This window comes from Nelumbo lutea, chromosome 3 (assembly GCF_056320005.1).
Source record: "Nelumbo lutea isolate HS-2025 chromosome 3, American lotus-T2T, whole genome shotgun sequence".
Classification (NCBI taxonomy): Eukaryota; Viridiplantae; Streptophyta; class Magnoliopsida; order Proteales; family Nelumbonaceae; genus Nelumbo; species Nelumbo lutea.
The window spans coordinates 38039526-38054622 of record NC_142686.1 but is presented as its reverse complement, the minus strand read 5'-3'; the positions used below and the strand labels follow the sequence as shown (position 1 = coordinate 38054622).

The following is a 15097-nucleotide window of genomic DNA, read 5'->3' as shown; positions in this document are numbered from 1 at the left end:
CTGTGCGTACTTTTCCGTAGATTCTCCCACCCGACCATACCTACTACGTAGCCTACATTCGCACCTGGACGCTGCCACCGCCCACCAGGGTTGGGGGTTGTTAATTTGTGATGGGTTTAACCGTTTGGGATGGTCTATCCCGGTTTTGGTGTCGAATCGGGTGGTATCCGACTTTTGGACTCTTGACAGTGCTACAAGAAACTACAGCCGCATATCGGAAATATCTCCCCAGTCCTATGAATTACAAGAAAAGATGCTCTTGATGTGCGGCTTTAATTTAGTGTCACGTGGATAGGGTGTGGTTAGCAGATCCGAATTTCCCCGACCCAGCTTCTTATTTGAATTGTTCCATTTTCGAGGACCGGGGGTTTATTATTTCTCTTTTTTAAAGAAAATATAAATATCGGCAAGTTTTTCTTTTTCATGTTTGGTGGGGAATATCGACAAGTTTAATCCTCTTCGTACTTTCATTATTCTTCTCTTTCGCGGACAGAGAGAGAGAGAGAGAGAGAGAGAGAGTGGGAGATAGAGAGAGGACGAGATGCAGCAGCCTCCGTCAATGCTTCCTATGATGCCTTCATTTCCTCCGACGAACATCACAACGGAACAGATTCAAAAGGTGCGGTGTCCTTGTGTCTGTTCATTCTATTTTTCCTCTTTCCCCTTTACTTAGGGTTTTTGCCTGTTTTAGTTTTTTGAAGACGTTGGTCGACACCTTTTGAATTTTGATAATTAACCTGAAAGTATAGCGTTTCTTTGTCCTGCTTGTTCGACCTTGGGGTTTTCGATGGGGGGTGTATTTCGCTCTGTCAATGTTGCACGCGTTGGTTTAAGAATTGCTTCTTCTGAATCCCTGTATTCGTCATAATTAGCTTATTCAATTCTATGGGCTGTGGGAAACTTGCTTCTAATTCATGTTTTCAACTATTTAGAAAAAAAAAAAGGTTCAAGTTTTCAACTGTTTGATGCTGTAATGAACTCTTAAATATTGATCTTAACTTAATTCTACTTGAATTAAAACTCTGTTTTCGCTCTTTCTCCTACCGATTGAGGACTTTGCTTTTTGACTTCGTCGACAATAGCTGCAGAAAATTTTAAAGGAGAGAAAAGGAGGGAACTGAAAAGCCGCATCCTCAAACCCACTTAATCAAAACAAAGAACTTACTAAGATACGAAGAAGTAGGTTCTGAAATATATTAAAGCAATTATTGAGCATTTAGTGTATATTACCAATGGTGGCAAATTTAGACAACCACGATATGCCTTTTAACTGAACGAATGCCAGAAAGTGTAGTTCAATATTCTTTGGTTCATTCTCTAGATTGTCAATCCAACAAGTTCAGGAAGATACATTCATTTTGTGGTAAATTATCTGGTTGTCTATTATCTATCTATCTATCTATCTATCTATCTACAACATAAATGGTATCAATTCATCCAAATTTGAATTCAAATTTCAAATCCAATCCGATTAAGGTGGTTTCAATAAGATCCATTTACAATTGAATCCAAATTAGATCCACTTCAGAATTAATATGTAGCTATTAGTAAAGTTGATAAGAATATGGTATGTTTACCTAAGAGTTAGAGGTTCAATTCTCAGAAAAGTTATTTTAAGTTAACTTTGTTCATGATATACAATATCAAAGTCACTACTAGTTCCTTTTAATACTAATATATTCTATTCTAATACCTGAATCCTATTTGTATACTAACGGGTCAAATTTGGATCTAGGTATGTCCGGTTCTTATCTGATCTGTTTGCAGCCTAAAAATCCCTAGCAGGAAGGTTTTAGGAAAACCTATCAAACAACCTAATTTATAGAGGTCAGTTTATTCCTAATAAATGCATTACATGCATAGTCAATAGGAAAGGCATGGATGGTCTTGCTTGGGCAGTATCATCTAAGCATCCACTAATCAATTGATTAGTAAGCCAACTGCTCACTTGGGGGTCATACTGACTGGATCTGCACCATTGGTTATTCATCAAATACCCATGATGTGGTTATTAAGCATCAATTGGGTTGACTAGATTGATTACTGCTAGTCGAATTAGGGGGTGTCCGACAATATGTGTGGTCTTCTGTTGTAGAGAAGTTGTCACCAACAAGGAAACAATACTAAACAGTCAAAGTCTGCATTCTTTCTCTTTTGTTCTCTTTCCCTCCCTCCTCTATCTCTCTCTCATCCCAACCATTCTCAGCTAATCCATCCTTCTTCTATGTTTGTATAATGGGGAAGCATATGCTAAATGTTCTTTTTCATTTTTCTTCTTCCAGTTGTGCAGTCTTTATTAACATATATTTAAGATTGCATCATTTGGCTTAAATCATATCATAGCTTTTCCGTCCTTTTTCATGTGATTACCCAGTCATTTAGTAGCCCTAAATAGTTGCTGCATTGCATAGGGAGGTGTGCTAAGGTGATAACTAATTATTTTTCTTGCAGATTTGCATTTTTTATTAATATATATTTAAGATTGCATCATTGACTTAAATTCATAACATATCTTTTCTACCCTTTTTCCTCTGGTCACCTTGTCATTGAGTAGGACTAAATAGTTGCTCCATTTATAGGGAGGTCAAAACAACTAGTTGTCACTCTACAACATTGGCAACATGGGCTTGGAGGAACTATGTGTGAACTTGTCTTTGCCTACATTGGGGAAAAAAAAAAGAAAAATTCCTTGAGATAAAGGAGGATTCTTCTTGGGATGACATGCCAGTCCTTTTGGAATGAGGGAACCTCTATATGGTTATTCCTTACAATTTCTGGGTAGAATGTGGAAAAAATCTGAAGGGAAGGATTTTGAAACATATATATTATCAGTCAGGTATCCTATTTTAATAGTGCTTGAAGGGGCTTTTGTTTGTAAGTATAGTTTCTTTTTTTTTTGTTTTTTTGAAGATAAAAAAATGCTGAGTTGGTTCGGTAGAACCAACTCATCTAGGAAAATTCATGATTTATCCACATAGCAGAAAATTGCTTGAAATTGGGCATCACATACAGTCAAGGTTCTAGTTACAATTAGAGCACTTTGCAATAAAATGAGTTAATAATTTATGTTTTTTATTGGTATTTAATAATTTATGTTAAGTACGTACCTCACCTAACAGATGATTATCCAATGCATCAAAATTTGGATCAACAACAGAACAAAGGGAAAAAGCATGAAGCTGTTTTCAGATTTTAAAGTTGAAGATTTTTTGAGGGCTTGGGGTGTTATTGCTGCCTCTTCATCAAAAGACAGAAATTTTCTGAGAGATGGTCGCTCCCAATAGGTGGATGGAAAAACCTGAACTTTGATGGGAGTTGTCTGGGTAATCCGGGCCCCACAGGCATAGGGGGGCATTAGGGATGAAGAAGGAAATATCATTGCTTTATACTCTGGACCTGTGGAACAAGGTGATGTGGCAAGATCAGAGCTTTTGCTTGCAGTATATGGGATTGAAATGGCAAAAGAGTTGGGTATTAATTGACCGATCATTGAGGGAGACTCGAAAACTGTGGTGAACTGGCTGCAGAAGGGGGAGGGAGTGACATGACATTTGAGGAATGAATTCAGGCGATTTACATGGCTATCAAAAGACATGTTAATCCGAGTTAGATGGGTGAGGAAAACTGCCAACAGCTTGGCATGTGGTTTAGCTAAGCAAGGGGTACAAAGAACTCATCTGTTTTGGGCTCAATTGTAAATTTGGTTTGGGTCAGCTTTCTAAAGCTGTGCTCTTTTTTCACAACCTCTTGTTGTAACCGTGATTTTTCTAATCAATGACATCATTTATGCATTGCTGATAAAAAAGAATGGGTACAATATTTGGTGAATCTGATTTCTAGATACTGATACCATGCTTAACTGTATTTGCAAATGTACTTTAGGATAAAGTGAAAGGATATGTATGGTTGATAATAGGTCAGCCTGATCATCAGGTATACCATGTATCAACCTGATCATCGGGTCATTGACTAATCAGTTCAAGGCCATGACTGATTACCAACCATATTGCTAATAGTTGACTGATACCCATGACGCAGTCACCAAGGACGACAAAGTATCACCTAGGTCAACTCATGACTAGTCAGCAGCCTGGTTGATTTAATTAACTGCCAAGTTATGTCAATGTTTTATTTGCTTGTCTTTATCTCCAATTATTTAAAATAATACATGCCTTTGTTTTGTTATATGCACACTAGTTGCTTTAAACTTTTAAGATTTAGCATGGTTGTGTGATGGTATATTAAATAGAAACAAGGCATAAGAGGTAAGGGAAAATGAAATTCTTTGATTAAAAGTAATTCTATAGTCTTCGATTACTGAGCATCCTCTAGAGATAAGCCATGATTCAGAGGCTATTTGGGATGGTTTCTTTGTGGCTGTCCATTCACAAGGAGTTCAGAGAAATCCTTCCAAGTTTCATCTCAAATTTTCTCTCTCCGGGTCATTGTATATGAATAGTAGGTAATATCACTAACTGTCTGTGTTCTTGGGTGCTTTTTGATTGCTCTACTGTATAGGAGCTTATTGTATAGGGATACACTCTTTCTTATTGACAGATATAATACAATTATTTGGCAATTTCAAATAAAAAAAGGAAAATGAATAAACGAACTAGAACTGTATCCATATCCAAGACTTAGGACTTCTTCAATGAGCTTTAATAGATTCTAGATGCTCTTCCTATATAAATTGTTTATGTTGAGTCTGATTGAGGCACTAGGATAGATGCTATGTCCTACAAAATTAAGTGATTATTCAGCTAAATAGCAAGGTGTTGTAAGGCTGGTTTATGAAGAGGGACTGCAAGGTTCATACCTGTGGATAGGAGGAATTTGGCGGCAATAGATTTATAGTTGGTAGTAAACTTGGGCTGCTGTAAGGCACTAATTTGAGGAATAGAGAGCTGAGTTGTTTTAGATTTACTCCAGTTTTTAGGACCCTAGTTAAGGTGCTGGGTTGAGAACAAGGCACATTAAAGAGTTGAACAAGGTACTTTCAAGGGAAGTGGTTATCGAGGTTTGATAAAGAGATTGATGCATTTAGAGAAGAGTGGTATTGTGTAATTATGGGGTGGTTAGGCACTAGGCAGGTATCTTCATCCTGTGGGTTGTGTTTGTGGAAGGGGATGAAGTGTCAAATAGATCTTTCAAGCTATTTGAAGTTTACTGTGGTGGATGGGAGTAGGTAAGTGTTGCATGGACACAAATGGAAATCAGAATCCGTTGCTTGTCCAGGGGTCTGCCTCAGCAAGAATTCATTACATACATGCATACACATGTGTATGTATGGAACTTTATCTTTGTTGATAATGATTTATAGAAAAAATGGCATTCATTATGTATATTTTTTTATCAGCAATTCAAGAAATGAATTTATTAAAAAAAAATAAAGTACAACAAGAAGTTCTGACCCAAAACATAGACTGTCTTTGTACTCCTTGCTTAGCAAGACCATCCACCAAACAGTTGAGAGATCTTCTGACCCATTGGACTTGAATAGACATGTGCCTAGAAAGCCATTTATAGCACTCATTATGTATATTATCTATTAATTTATGTCAAACAAGCAAGTAGATAAATAAAAATGTTATGTTGAACAGTTGAAGTGTCTAGCAAGAATCCATGGAGTGCTGGAATCCAATGCGTGTCCAACACAGATGCTTAGTCTACTTAGGGGTGCAACACTAGAGTAAGGTGAGATTCTGTGAATATGAGTGGCATGCAAGACTAGAAAGTTATGAGCTTGAGGCTCCCTTATGATTCGTACAGTGGGTCAATGCTTTTGAAGAAAAGGAGAGCGGATTTTTTGGTGCCCACAATGTAGAAGACTATTATTGGATGGAGTACACTTTTTGTTTGAATAACTGGGGGTAACGAAGATTGGTCTTACATTGTCATATAAATGATGGTGGAAGGAATGTCTTAATAAGAAATTAGGAAGTTTAAATCAAGTCTTTTTATGAAGCTATTGTCTAGGAATCAGATTGAGAGATCAAATGTAAAAGGAATTTGGGGTAATCCAATTTCCCCAAGGATTGTGGCATTTTCTTGGTTGCTGGCTTTAGATAGAATTCTAACCATTCAACATTTGAACTCAAGGGGATTTCAGTTCTATGCTCCTGATGTGCAAAACAGAGGAAAATGTTATACATCCATTCTATTTCTGCAGTATGTTTGAATTCATTTTAGATTTTTCTAGATGCTGTTTAAGGTCCAAAGTTTGACAACATCTTAGCCAGGGTAGATTTTTCTCCTAATGGCCAAACATTGTGGGAAACAAAAAAGCTAAGGTGCTTTGGAGTAGCACTTCATTTATGTTCCTGATGTGCAAACCTAATCACGAGCTGAATGTAACATTTATTTATTTTTAATGAAATTTCCTTTTGTTTACCGTTAAAAGAAGTTCTTGGTTATAGCAACTTATGTAGGAGATCAAAACACAAGGGCTTTAGGTTTTATAGAAAAAGAACAGGACTTGGAGATAAAATGTAGGAAATAGATAGCATCAAGACGAACAAGAAGGGTTAAAGGAACCAGAAGATGGCATGGGAAGGACAAGGGAGGACACTCCTAGAAAACTGCAGATGTTTTATTCCATATTTCAGAAGCTCTGGTATTAAAATCACAAATGGCTAAAAACCTACTTCCTAAGCCAAATTAAAGAAACAATAAACTGCCATGTGAATCGGATTTTAATATAAACAGTAAATACAATTGTTACTAAGAATATTAAATTGCTTAAAAGACAAATTAGACCAACCCCTACAAGTAGAAATTAAAAATTTGCACCTAAAACTCTAAACAGAAAAGTTCAGAAAATCCCTGAAATCCCTTAAAAGGGTCATTACCCAATATTGGTCTGGTCTAAGTTCTTGAAAGGAGTGGACTGAAATACTGAATATAGACCTCAACTTTGGCTATGTTTTGCACAAAGTGGTCGCTCTTAAAGTCATGCCCACATTCTCATGTTTGTCAGCTCAAGATTTTATCATCAGACAAAGCAAAGGCCCCTAATCATTGCAATTTCATGTAGCAAGAAAATCCTAGACAAACTCTGAGATAATTTAGATATTCAAATCCAGAGAATCTGGGTTGGATTGCGGTACCTATTAGTACTTGGTTGTGCCTCTACTGAGGGGCGGCTGAGGTAGTAGGCCCTATGAGATTCCATGAGCCCCACGCCATAGTCCTCTCCCAAAATCCAGGGAATCCATTAGTAGTGTTGATATTTATGTGTAAAATACATGTCCAATATTTTATCAGGTACTAGATGGCATATTTCAGTTGACATTTTACATCTCCAGGGGCCTCATAGAATTTTATGGAAACTATAATTGTACTATAAATCATAGAGAATGTTGAATTGTGTCAAATTGTGAATCTATAGAAAATCCTTTATTCTATTTTTTTTAGAAATTTATTAAAAAATAAAATATATATATATTAAACGTATGTGTAGAAAAGTGATGCTACCGCATTTTAGTTCATAATTCATACCTGTCACATATGTATTTAGTAAAGTAGAACTGACCACTCATATGTTAGAAACATAGAATGTTATAATCAGGTTTGGCTTGAAAGTCAATTAACCCACATATAATAGCTTAATGGCATACATATGATGGAACATAAACTCAAAAAGGTCTTTCTAAAGGGTCCTAATCAAATTGCTTTGAAAATCATGAATCATATAAATCATGAGATTCATGAATGAAATTGTGAAATTCAATCAATAAGGGTAACATTTTTTCAAAGAAGGATTCAAATTTTAGATTTGAATTATGACTTTTGGGATTCATGACTCAATTGACAATTTGAATTGTGAATTGTAATCTGAAGATGATGCAGTATGAAGGCAGTGTTGGATGTGCATATGGGGGGTGGGGGGGGGGGGAGATGCCAGAAGCAATGCAACTGAGACGAAGTATGGATGCACCAAGGTAAAGGACCAAGGGAAGTGGTCAGAAATGGGGGTGGATCTTTTGGTGGCAGAGGAAAAGCATGCCTTGGTACGGCTGAACCATCATTCCCAGTTGATGATGAATGCGATAGAAAGGAAAATCTCTGCAGAAATCGCAACCTACCCAGAATGGCCTTTGGGAGGTTCTAGCCATTTGAAAGTATGTACGAGATTTTTTTTTCTTGGAAGTAGATTGGGGTAGGGGAAGAAGCAAGGGTAAACTTAGTAAAATTCTATTTGGTGGACACCATTGAGCACTCTAAAGTAGTGACTGAGGATGTGTAAAGATGGACTCTAAGAAAATGGAATCTAACTTTCAGCTTCAAGGCTCACAAATAATGGGGATAGAATTCGTTTTTCATTTTCTGTTAGAGACAAAACCTGAAAGAATCCTTAGAATGGAACAAGGAACTATAGGAGAGCGGTGATGCATTTGGGGTGATGGTTTGCAACAATGTAATGCTTGGAGAGAAGAAGAACCAAAGTGGTATTGGATAAGGGTTACTATTGCACTTGTGGAGTGAATCAGTTGTTTGCAGCGTAGGCAATTTGTGTGGCGGATATTGGGATTAGATTAATTGGAGGTGGGCAAAGAAAACCATTTGGTGGACAGCACGGATGGCAAATGTTGTCCTGGATGACTATGTATACATTGTTCCTATCTGATCAGAGGTGCGCCCAGAGGTACAAAGAAAACTGGAAAATTATAGACAAACCATACCCGTGGACAGAAGCTGGATGCCTAAGGTACTAGTGGGACAAAACATTGAAGAGGAGAAGCTGTAATAAAATTTGAGGACAATCTCAACCACATAAGAAGCTAAGGAACTAGGGTGGAAATGCTGGAGTATGAGTATATCATGTCATTGGCTGCCATAGAACCTTATGAATGAGTTGCTATGGTGGAATGCAAAGAAAAGGAGCTGGAAGAGAAAGACCATTACCAAGCTATCCTAAATCTACATGCAGCAAACCCTAGAGTTGAAGAATCATCACAAGGGCTATAGTCGAAACTAGAGTTTTGGGTAGTTGTTGGGAGTATCCTTTAAGGTAGGGATATATACACATATATTATATGCCATATAATATAACAAAACCCAAGCTTATATTTCAAGCAAGAAACAAAGAACTATTAATGTCTATTGAGCAGAGAGCAATTACAGAGAAGGTAAAAAAGGCAAAAGGATTGACAGGGAGTTGTTTAGGCTCTTGGGGATTAAATGGTGGGGAAGTGGTGTGAAACACAATGGTAGAAATAGGCATCATAAATAAGGTACACAATGTTAACAAACTTTAAGATAATTTATTGGAACTTTCAGGATTTAGTATTTCAAAGAAGACGAATGAACACTAACTTATTGTAAAAGAATTGGTAGGCTGGTACCTTGTTATTGCAGGAAACGGAGCTTCAGAACATAAACCAAAATATCAAGTGTTTGGGGACACCAACTTTTTGATTGGCTTATGTACTAGCAATTGGCACAGGAGGCACTGTAATAACATGGGACACAAGGGTTGTAGAAGTGGTGGAGAAGGGAGGGGGAGGTTATGGACACCAAAAACCTGATGCAGTGACACCTGATTTGACATCCGAACTGACCATCCTAAATTTGGATGTTAAAACTTGCACGCAATTAATAATTAGATTGGATGTGGATTTAACCCCAACTGATCCAATTAAAATCCGAGTCCAATTAAATATTATTATTTTATATATACATGTAATATAATTGGCACTTAAATCACATAGAGAGAGATTACATATATTATAAAGCCATGTCCATCGTTAAACTATCGGCGTTTAAATCATTTTTTAAGACATTAAAATTTTTTCTTTATTTTAAGCACATTAAGTTGGATTTGGGTTAAATCCAATTCTGGTCCAAGTCCAACAATTCATATTTCAGATCGGATTGGGTTCAGTTGTAGCTGGATTCAATCCAAAACCAACCAAATTATGGCCCTAGTATGGTCCTAATGAAGAAGCTCACATGCCAACACTGTGGCCCAAACTGGATGAAGTGGGACCATGGGAATAAGATGGAAAATACCTTGGGTAATTTGGGGTGATTTCAATACAATATTATTCACAAATGAGAAAACAAGGAATTCAAGAGGTACTTTTGGGATGAGTGGTTATATAGATGTTATCCAAAGATGGGAGTTAGATAGACCTGCCAGTATAGGGACAGGTAATGCATGGATAAATGATCAAGAAGGCCCAATCCCTGTGAAGATGATCTCTCCTAGGTGGGAGGAGATATTATCATTTCTCGGAGCTGTGCAAGGAAATATGGAAAAAGAATGCCAAAATTAGATGAGATATTTTTTAGCACCATTTTAGACAAGCAAACAACTGAGTTGGAAGCTTTAGTTTCAAAAGGAGAGGTGAAAGAGGCAATCAATGAGATGATGGGTCATAAGGCACCAACACCAGATGGTTTCACAATGTCTTTTCTTACAAAAATTGTTGGGAATGGTCAAAGACAACTTGACAGAGGTACTGAATGAATCTCATGAGGATGCATTACATGAAAGGATTGAATGATGCTTTTCTAGTTTCTGGTACTTATTCTGAAGAAAGGGCTGTGGAGTTGAAGGACCACCACCCTTTAAGTCCGAACAATTGTGTGCACAAAATCCTACTCAAGGTATTACATAATGGATATAAAAGGTAATGGAATTTATTATTTCACCAATACAAGGAGTGTTTCTCAGAAGTTGTTAAATGCTTGATGGGGTGCTAATCACTAATGATGAGCTTTCTTCTAGTTTCTAGTACTTATTCTGAAGAAAGAAGGGCTGTGGAGTTTAAGGACCACCACCCTTTAAGTCCAACAACTGTATATACAAAATCTTAGTCAAGGTATTACATATAGGATAGAAAAGGTAATGGAATTTATTATTTCACCAACACAAGGAGTGTTTGTAGAGGTTGTCAAATGCTTGATAGGGTGCTAATCACTAATGAGATTTCTTTTTTATAAATAATCACTAATGAGCTTATTGACTCCAGATTAAGAGAAAGGAGTCTGTTGTAATATGCAAAATTGACTTCAAAAAGGCTTACAATCACAGAGTGGAACTCATTGACTACATGCTTAGGAGAAAGAACTTTGGATCTAAGTGGAGAATTTGGATCAAGGTTTGTGTAAGAATACCTTATTTCTCAGTAGAAGTGAGATCATCACTGTTGGGGAAGTCCAGTGTATTGATCAGTTAGCAGGCACCATTTCTCATAGTGCTTACTCTGGACCTCCAGTTCAGAGTACTTTAAAGGAGTCTCCATCTCTTATCTTCAAAGGAATGCCACAAGCTTCCTAACTTCAAAACATGTCTTTCACCACCCCTAAATCTGCAGATCTGTTGAGGAAGGAAAGATAACCTTTCATTTTGATGGAAGCGCCATCAGAAATCCAGTTGCAGCAGGAATTGGGGGTTTTTAGAAGAAGAGATGGTAAAATTAGTTGGGCTTTTAGTGGACCGATTGGGATTGCCACTTCAACAAAGGCTGAATTCATGACAGCCTTAACTGGAATCAGGATTGCAAGAGATCTGGGTTATTTGAATATAATCATAAAAGGGGATTCTGCAAATACTATCAAGTGGTTAACTGGTTCTGACGGAGATCCCTGGGCTTTAGCTCACTTCTTGGCTGAATCTAGAGACATCCTTTCTAACTTGAACACACAGTTGGGTTGGGTCCCTAGGGAGCTAAACTCTGTTGTTGATGATCTTGCAAAGGCTGGTTTTTACGGGGATTACATGTTTAATGATAGTTCTCTCCCTGTATAACTCTTTGAGTTAGCAATTTCTGTGTTCTCATTTACCTCTTTCCCTTTGAATAAAGTTACCATCTTTTTCAAAAATTGGTTAGCGGGCACATTTTGATGCAAGATAGGACAACTCCTATCAAAACACCTACGGATGCCCTTAAGTGTGTGTGACGGATCAAGATCTTTAAGAGACTTAATCATTGAATGGTTCCAGAGAAGACCAGTTTCTTGGAAGGCTAGATATCTACCGAAAGGAAGTAAAGTTACATTGATACGTAGTATTGTATTATAGCTAGACAGTTGGCATAATTCCTATCCTTAATCCCCTTACTAGCTGAGGTGGAAAATAAATTAGTAGAATTGATTAGGAAATCCCTATGGAGTAGATGGACAAAGTAACTAAAGATCTACTTGGTGGACTGGGAGAAGCTGTGCTCACAAAGAATGAGGGGTGGATTGGGAATCAGACTGCTAAGGGCTGTAAATACAAGCCTACTAGAGAAATGGGGGTGTCGCTTTGAGGTAGAAACTGACAGCCTTTGGAGACAGATCATAGTTGTAAAATATGGACTATTAATATGGGTTAGGACTTAGGAGTCAGCAGAATTGCACCTCTCCTATGGTTGTTCAATTTGGAAAATAATTGAAAAAATCCAAAACACATTAGCTACAAATTAGGGAATGGCAGAAAAAAATGCAAGTTTTGGTTGGACCCCTGGTCCTCTGAGCAACCACTCGTGCAGGTATTCCCATTGCCATTTCTAATTGCACTAGACAGAAACACAAAAGTGGCAGACCATATAATATTTCACAACAATGGAGTGGAATGGAACCTAAGGCTAAGAAGAAGTCTAAACGTTTGGAAAATAGAGTAGCTGGCTCAAATGTTAATAAAACTGCGGGCTCAAAAACCAGCACAAAGAGTGGATTAGGAAGGTATGGTAATGGGAGTCGAGTTCCTTCACTGCTAAATCTTTTTTCAGACACCTAGAATCATCACCTGGGAATCCTTTTCCAGTTAAAAAATATGGTGCCCCACCACTCCCTCTGAGATCAAATTTCTGGTGTGGTCTGATACACTTGATAAGTGCCTGATGGAAAATAGCCTATGTAGAAGAGGTGAATTCTTCCAGCTATTCAGATTGCAGTGGTGCAAGCCAGACACTACTAAGGATGTTCTTTTAAGTTGGCAGCCAAGGTGTTTAAAGTTTAAACAACTAAGGGAAAAACCCTTTGGTTCATGATTCCTCAATAGAAAGTCTTGCACCATGCTGAAGTCATGGCTAGCTGTCAGTCACACCTTCAAGGAAGTGCCTCATCTGCTTTTCTTTTTTGAATATGATGCACTTTTCTCGTAATTGGATATTGCATTACTGGTTTATGTAGTTACTGCATCTCCTAGTGTACAGATCCTTGGTGTTCATGGGTGGCTGTAAAAATTAGTCTCAATAGATATCAACACAATTACTTACACTTCACCTGGTCGGAAAAAAAAAATATTTTTACAATTTTAACATGTGCTAACTTATGCCTGAACTTAAAAAATTTATGCCACCCATTGTTAAGTGCTATTCATTGTTAGTATTACTTTTCTACTTTTCTCTGATGTACTTATGACTACTTTTATTTCTAGGACTTACAGGACTTAAGTAGAATTTTCATTCATAAAGCAAAAAAGACCAGACCCCATGTATACCAAGGATCTGTACAGAGGGTATATTCTTTCAGCCTTGAATAACCAGCTTTACAAAAAGCGAACTTTTTTGTCAAGAAAAGTATCATGAGTTTTCCTATAAAAAGTCCTTTGCATGCCCACCCAAGAAAACATTTTAGCCTTTAGTTTTACTAACAAGCCCTCCTCTGTCACATTTGTTGTCGAAGATCCTGAAATTATAATTTTCATTATAATTTCTGGTTGTCTGTCTTGAATCCGGTGGTTTGAGTTATAATGTTGCAATTATTACTTGAAAGTTATTTGAAACTTTTATATTTTGGTTGAGTTACTTGATTAAACTGATAAAAGAGAACTTGTTTATTTGAGGCTGATGCTGTTTCGTGGTTTTTGCAGTACCTGGATGAAAACAAAAAGTTGATCCTGGCAATATTGGACAATCAAAACCTAGGCAAACTGGCTGAGTGTGCACAGTAAGTGACAAACTGACAAAACCATATTATAACTTGACATAATGACAAGTTGGTTTGATGTGTCAATTTACTTACTATATTCTATATAGTTACCCTGTACATTATCTGATTCATTTGTATATGAGCAGATTCATATTTCATACTGGTCTATTTGTTGAATTGTTTTCGTGATTCAGGTACCAAGCCCTGCTTCAAAAGAACTTGATGTATCTAGCTGCAATTGCTGATGCTCAACCACAAACACCAGCTATGGCTCCTCAGGTCAGTTACAAAGACGAACCTGACTGAAACATGCCACTCATCCATCAAATTAATAACATTTACTTACCTTGACAACATTTCAGATGCCGCCACATCACGCAATGCAACACGGAGCGCATTACATGCAACATCCTCAGGCAGCATTGGCTTCACAACCTGGTGTTTTTGCACCAAAAGTCTCGATGCAGTTCAACCCACAGCAAATGCAGGATCATCAGCAACAGCAACATCAGTTACACCAACATCAACAAGCTGTCCAAGGTCATATGGCCATGAGACCTGGAATCAATAATGGGATGCTGGCCATGCAAAATGAGTCAATTCTTGGGGGTGGCAGCGGCGGTGGCCCACCACCCAGTGGGGGCCTAGCAGCAGAATATGCACGTGGGAGTGGGGGTGGGGGCAGTGCTTCAAGCGGTCCTCTGGATGTCCGAGGAAACAAACATGATGTCCTAGAGGCTGCTTCTGGTGATGGACAAGGGAACTCGACTCCTGGACGTGGCAGTGCTGATGGGGAACCATCTTACCTGAAAGGATCAGAAAATGCCAGCTGAAACGGCTGCAACTGGATATCCATATGAATAGCAGCTTTGGATGTTGATAGCACATCAGTGTTTCTTATACTACATTAGTACTAGTATACCTCTGCCGTTGGGATATGTTTGACCAAAACAGATTTCTTGTTTTCCCTTTTAACTGGACATGTAGGTGTGCAGTGTGCTGTTAAGGGGCAAATAAGAATATGATGTCTAGATGGAAGGTTGTCTCTGCTGTTGTTCTGTATCTAACTATCTATTGTTTCTCCAGTCGGGAGTGAATGCACGGCGCATTCTGGTCTCTAGTCTGTCTGATTTAACATTTAACAGTCCCCGTGCTCCATCGATCCCAGACTGCCAGGCAGGGTTCAGTTTTTTAACATAATGAAATTGCTTAGCAATTTATTAAGAAGCCTAAA

General features: G+C 37.8%; 1 protein-coding gene across 1 annotated transcript; it reads left to right on the top strand.

Moving 5' to 3' along the window:
- Positions 1-363: 363 nt before the first annotated feature.
- Positions 364-15097, top strand: GIF2 (GRF1-interacting factor 2). Its single transcript, XM_088975313.1, has 4 exons — positions 364-619; positions 13805-13881; positions 14058-14142; positions 14226-15097. Exons 1-4 carry the CDS (start codon positions 542-544, stop codon positions 14694-14696), a joined length of 711 nt encoding a protein of 236 aa, XP_088831439.1. The 5' UTR covers positions 364-541; the 3' UTR covers positions 14697-15097.

Bases quoted from the DNA above. Each gene is read 5' to 3' on its own strand.
- GIF2 (XM_088975313.1), top strand. From the start codon at position 542: ATGCAGCAGCCTCCGTCAATGCTTCCTATGATGCCTTCATTTCCTCCG. The intron at 620-13,804 runs GTGCGGTGTCCT...TGGTTTTTGCAG, and splicing joins CAACGGAACAGATTCAAAAG to TACCTGGATGAAAACAAAAA. The intron at 14,143-14,225 runs GTCAGTTACAAA...ACAACATTTCAG, and splicing joins CACCAGCTATGGCTCCTCAG to ATGCCGCCACATCACGCAAT.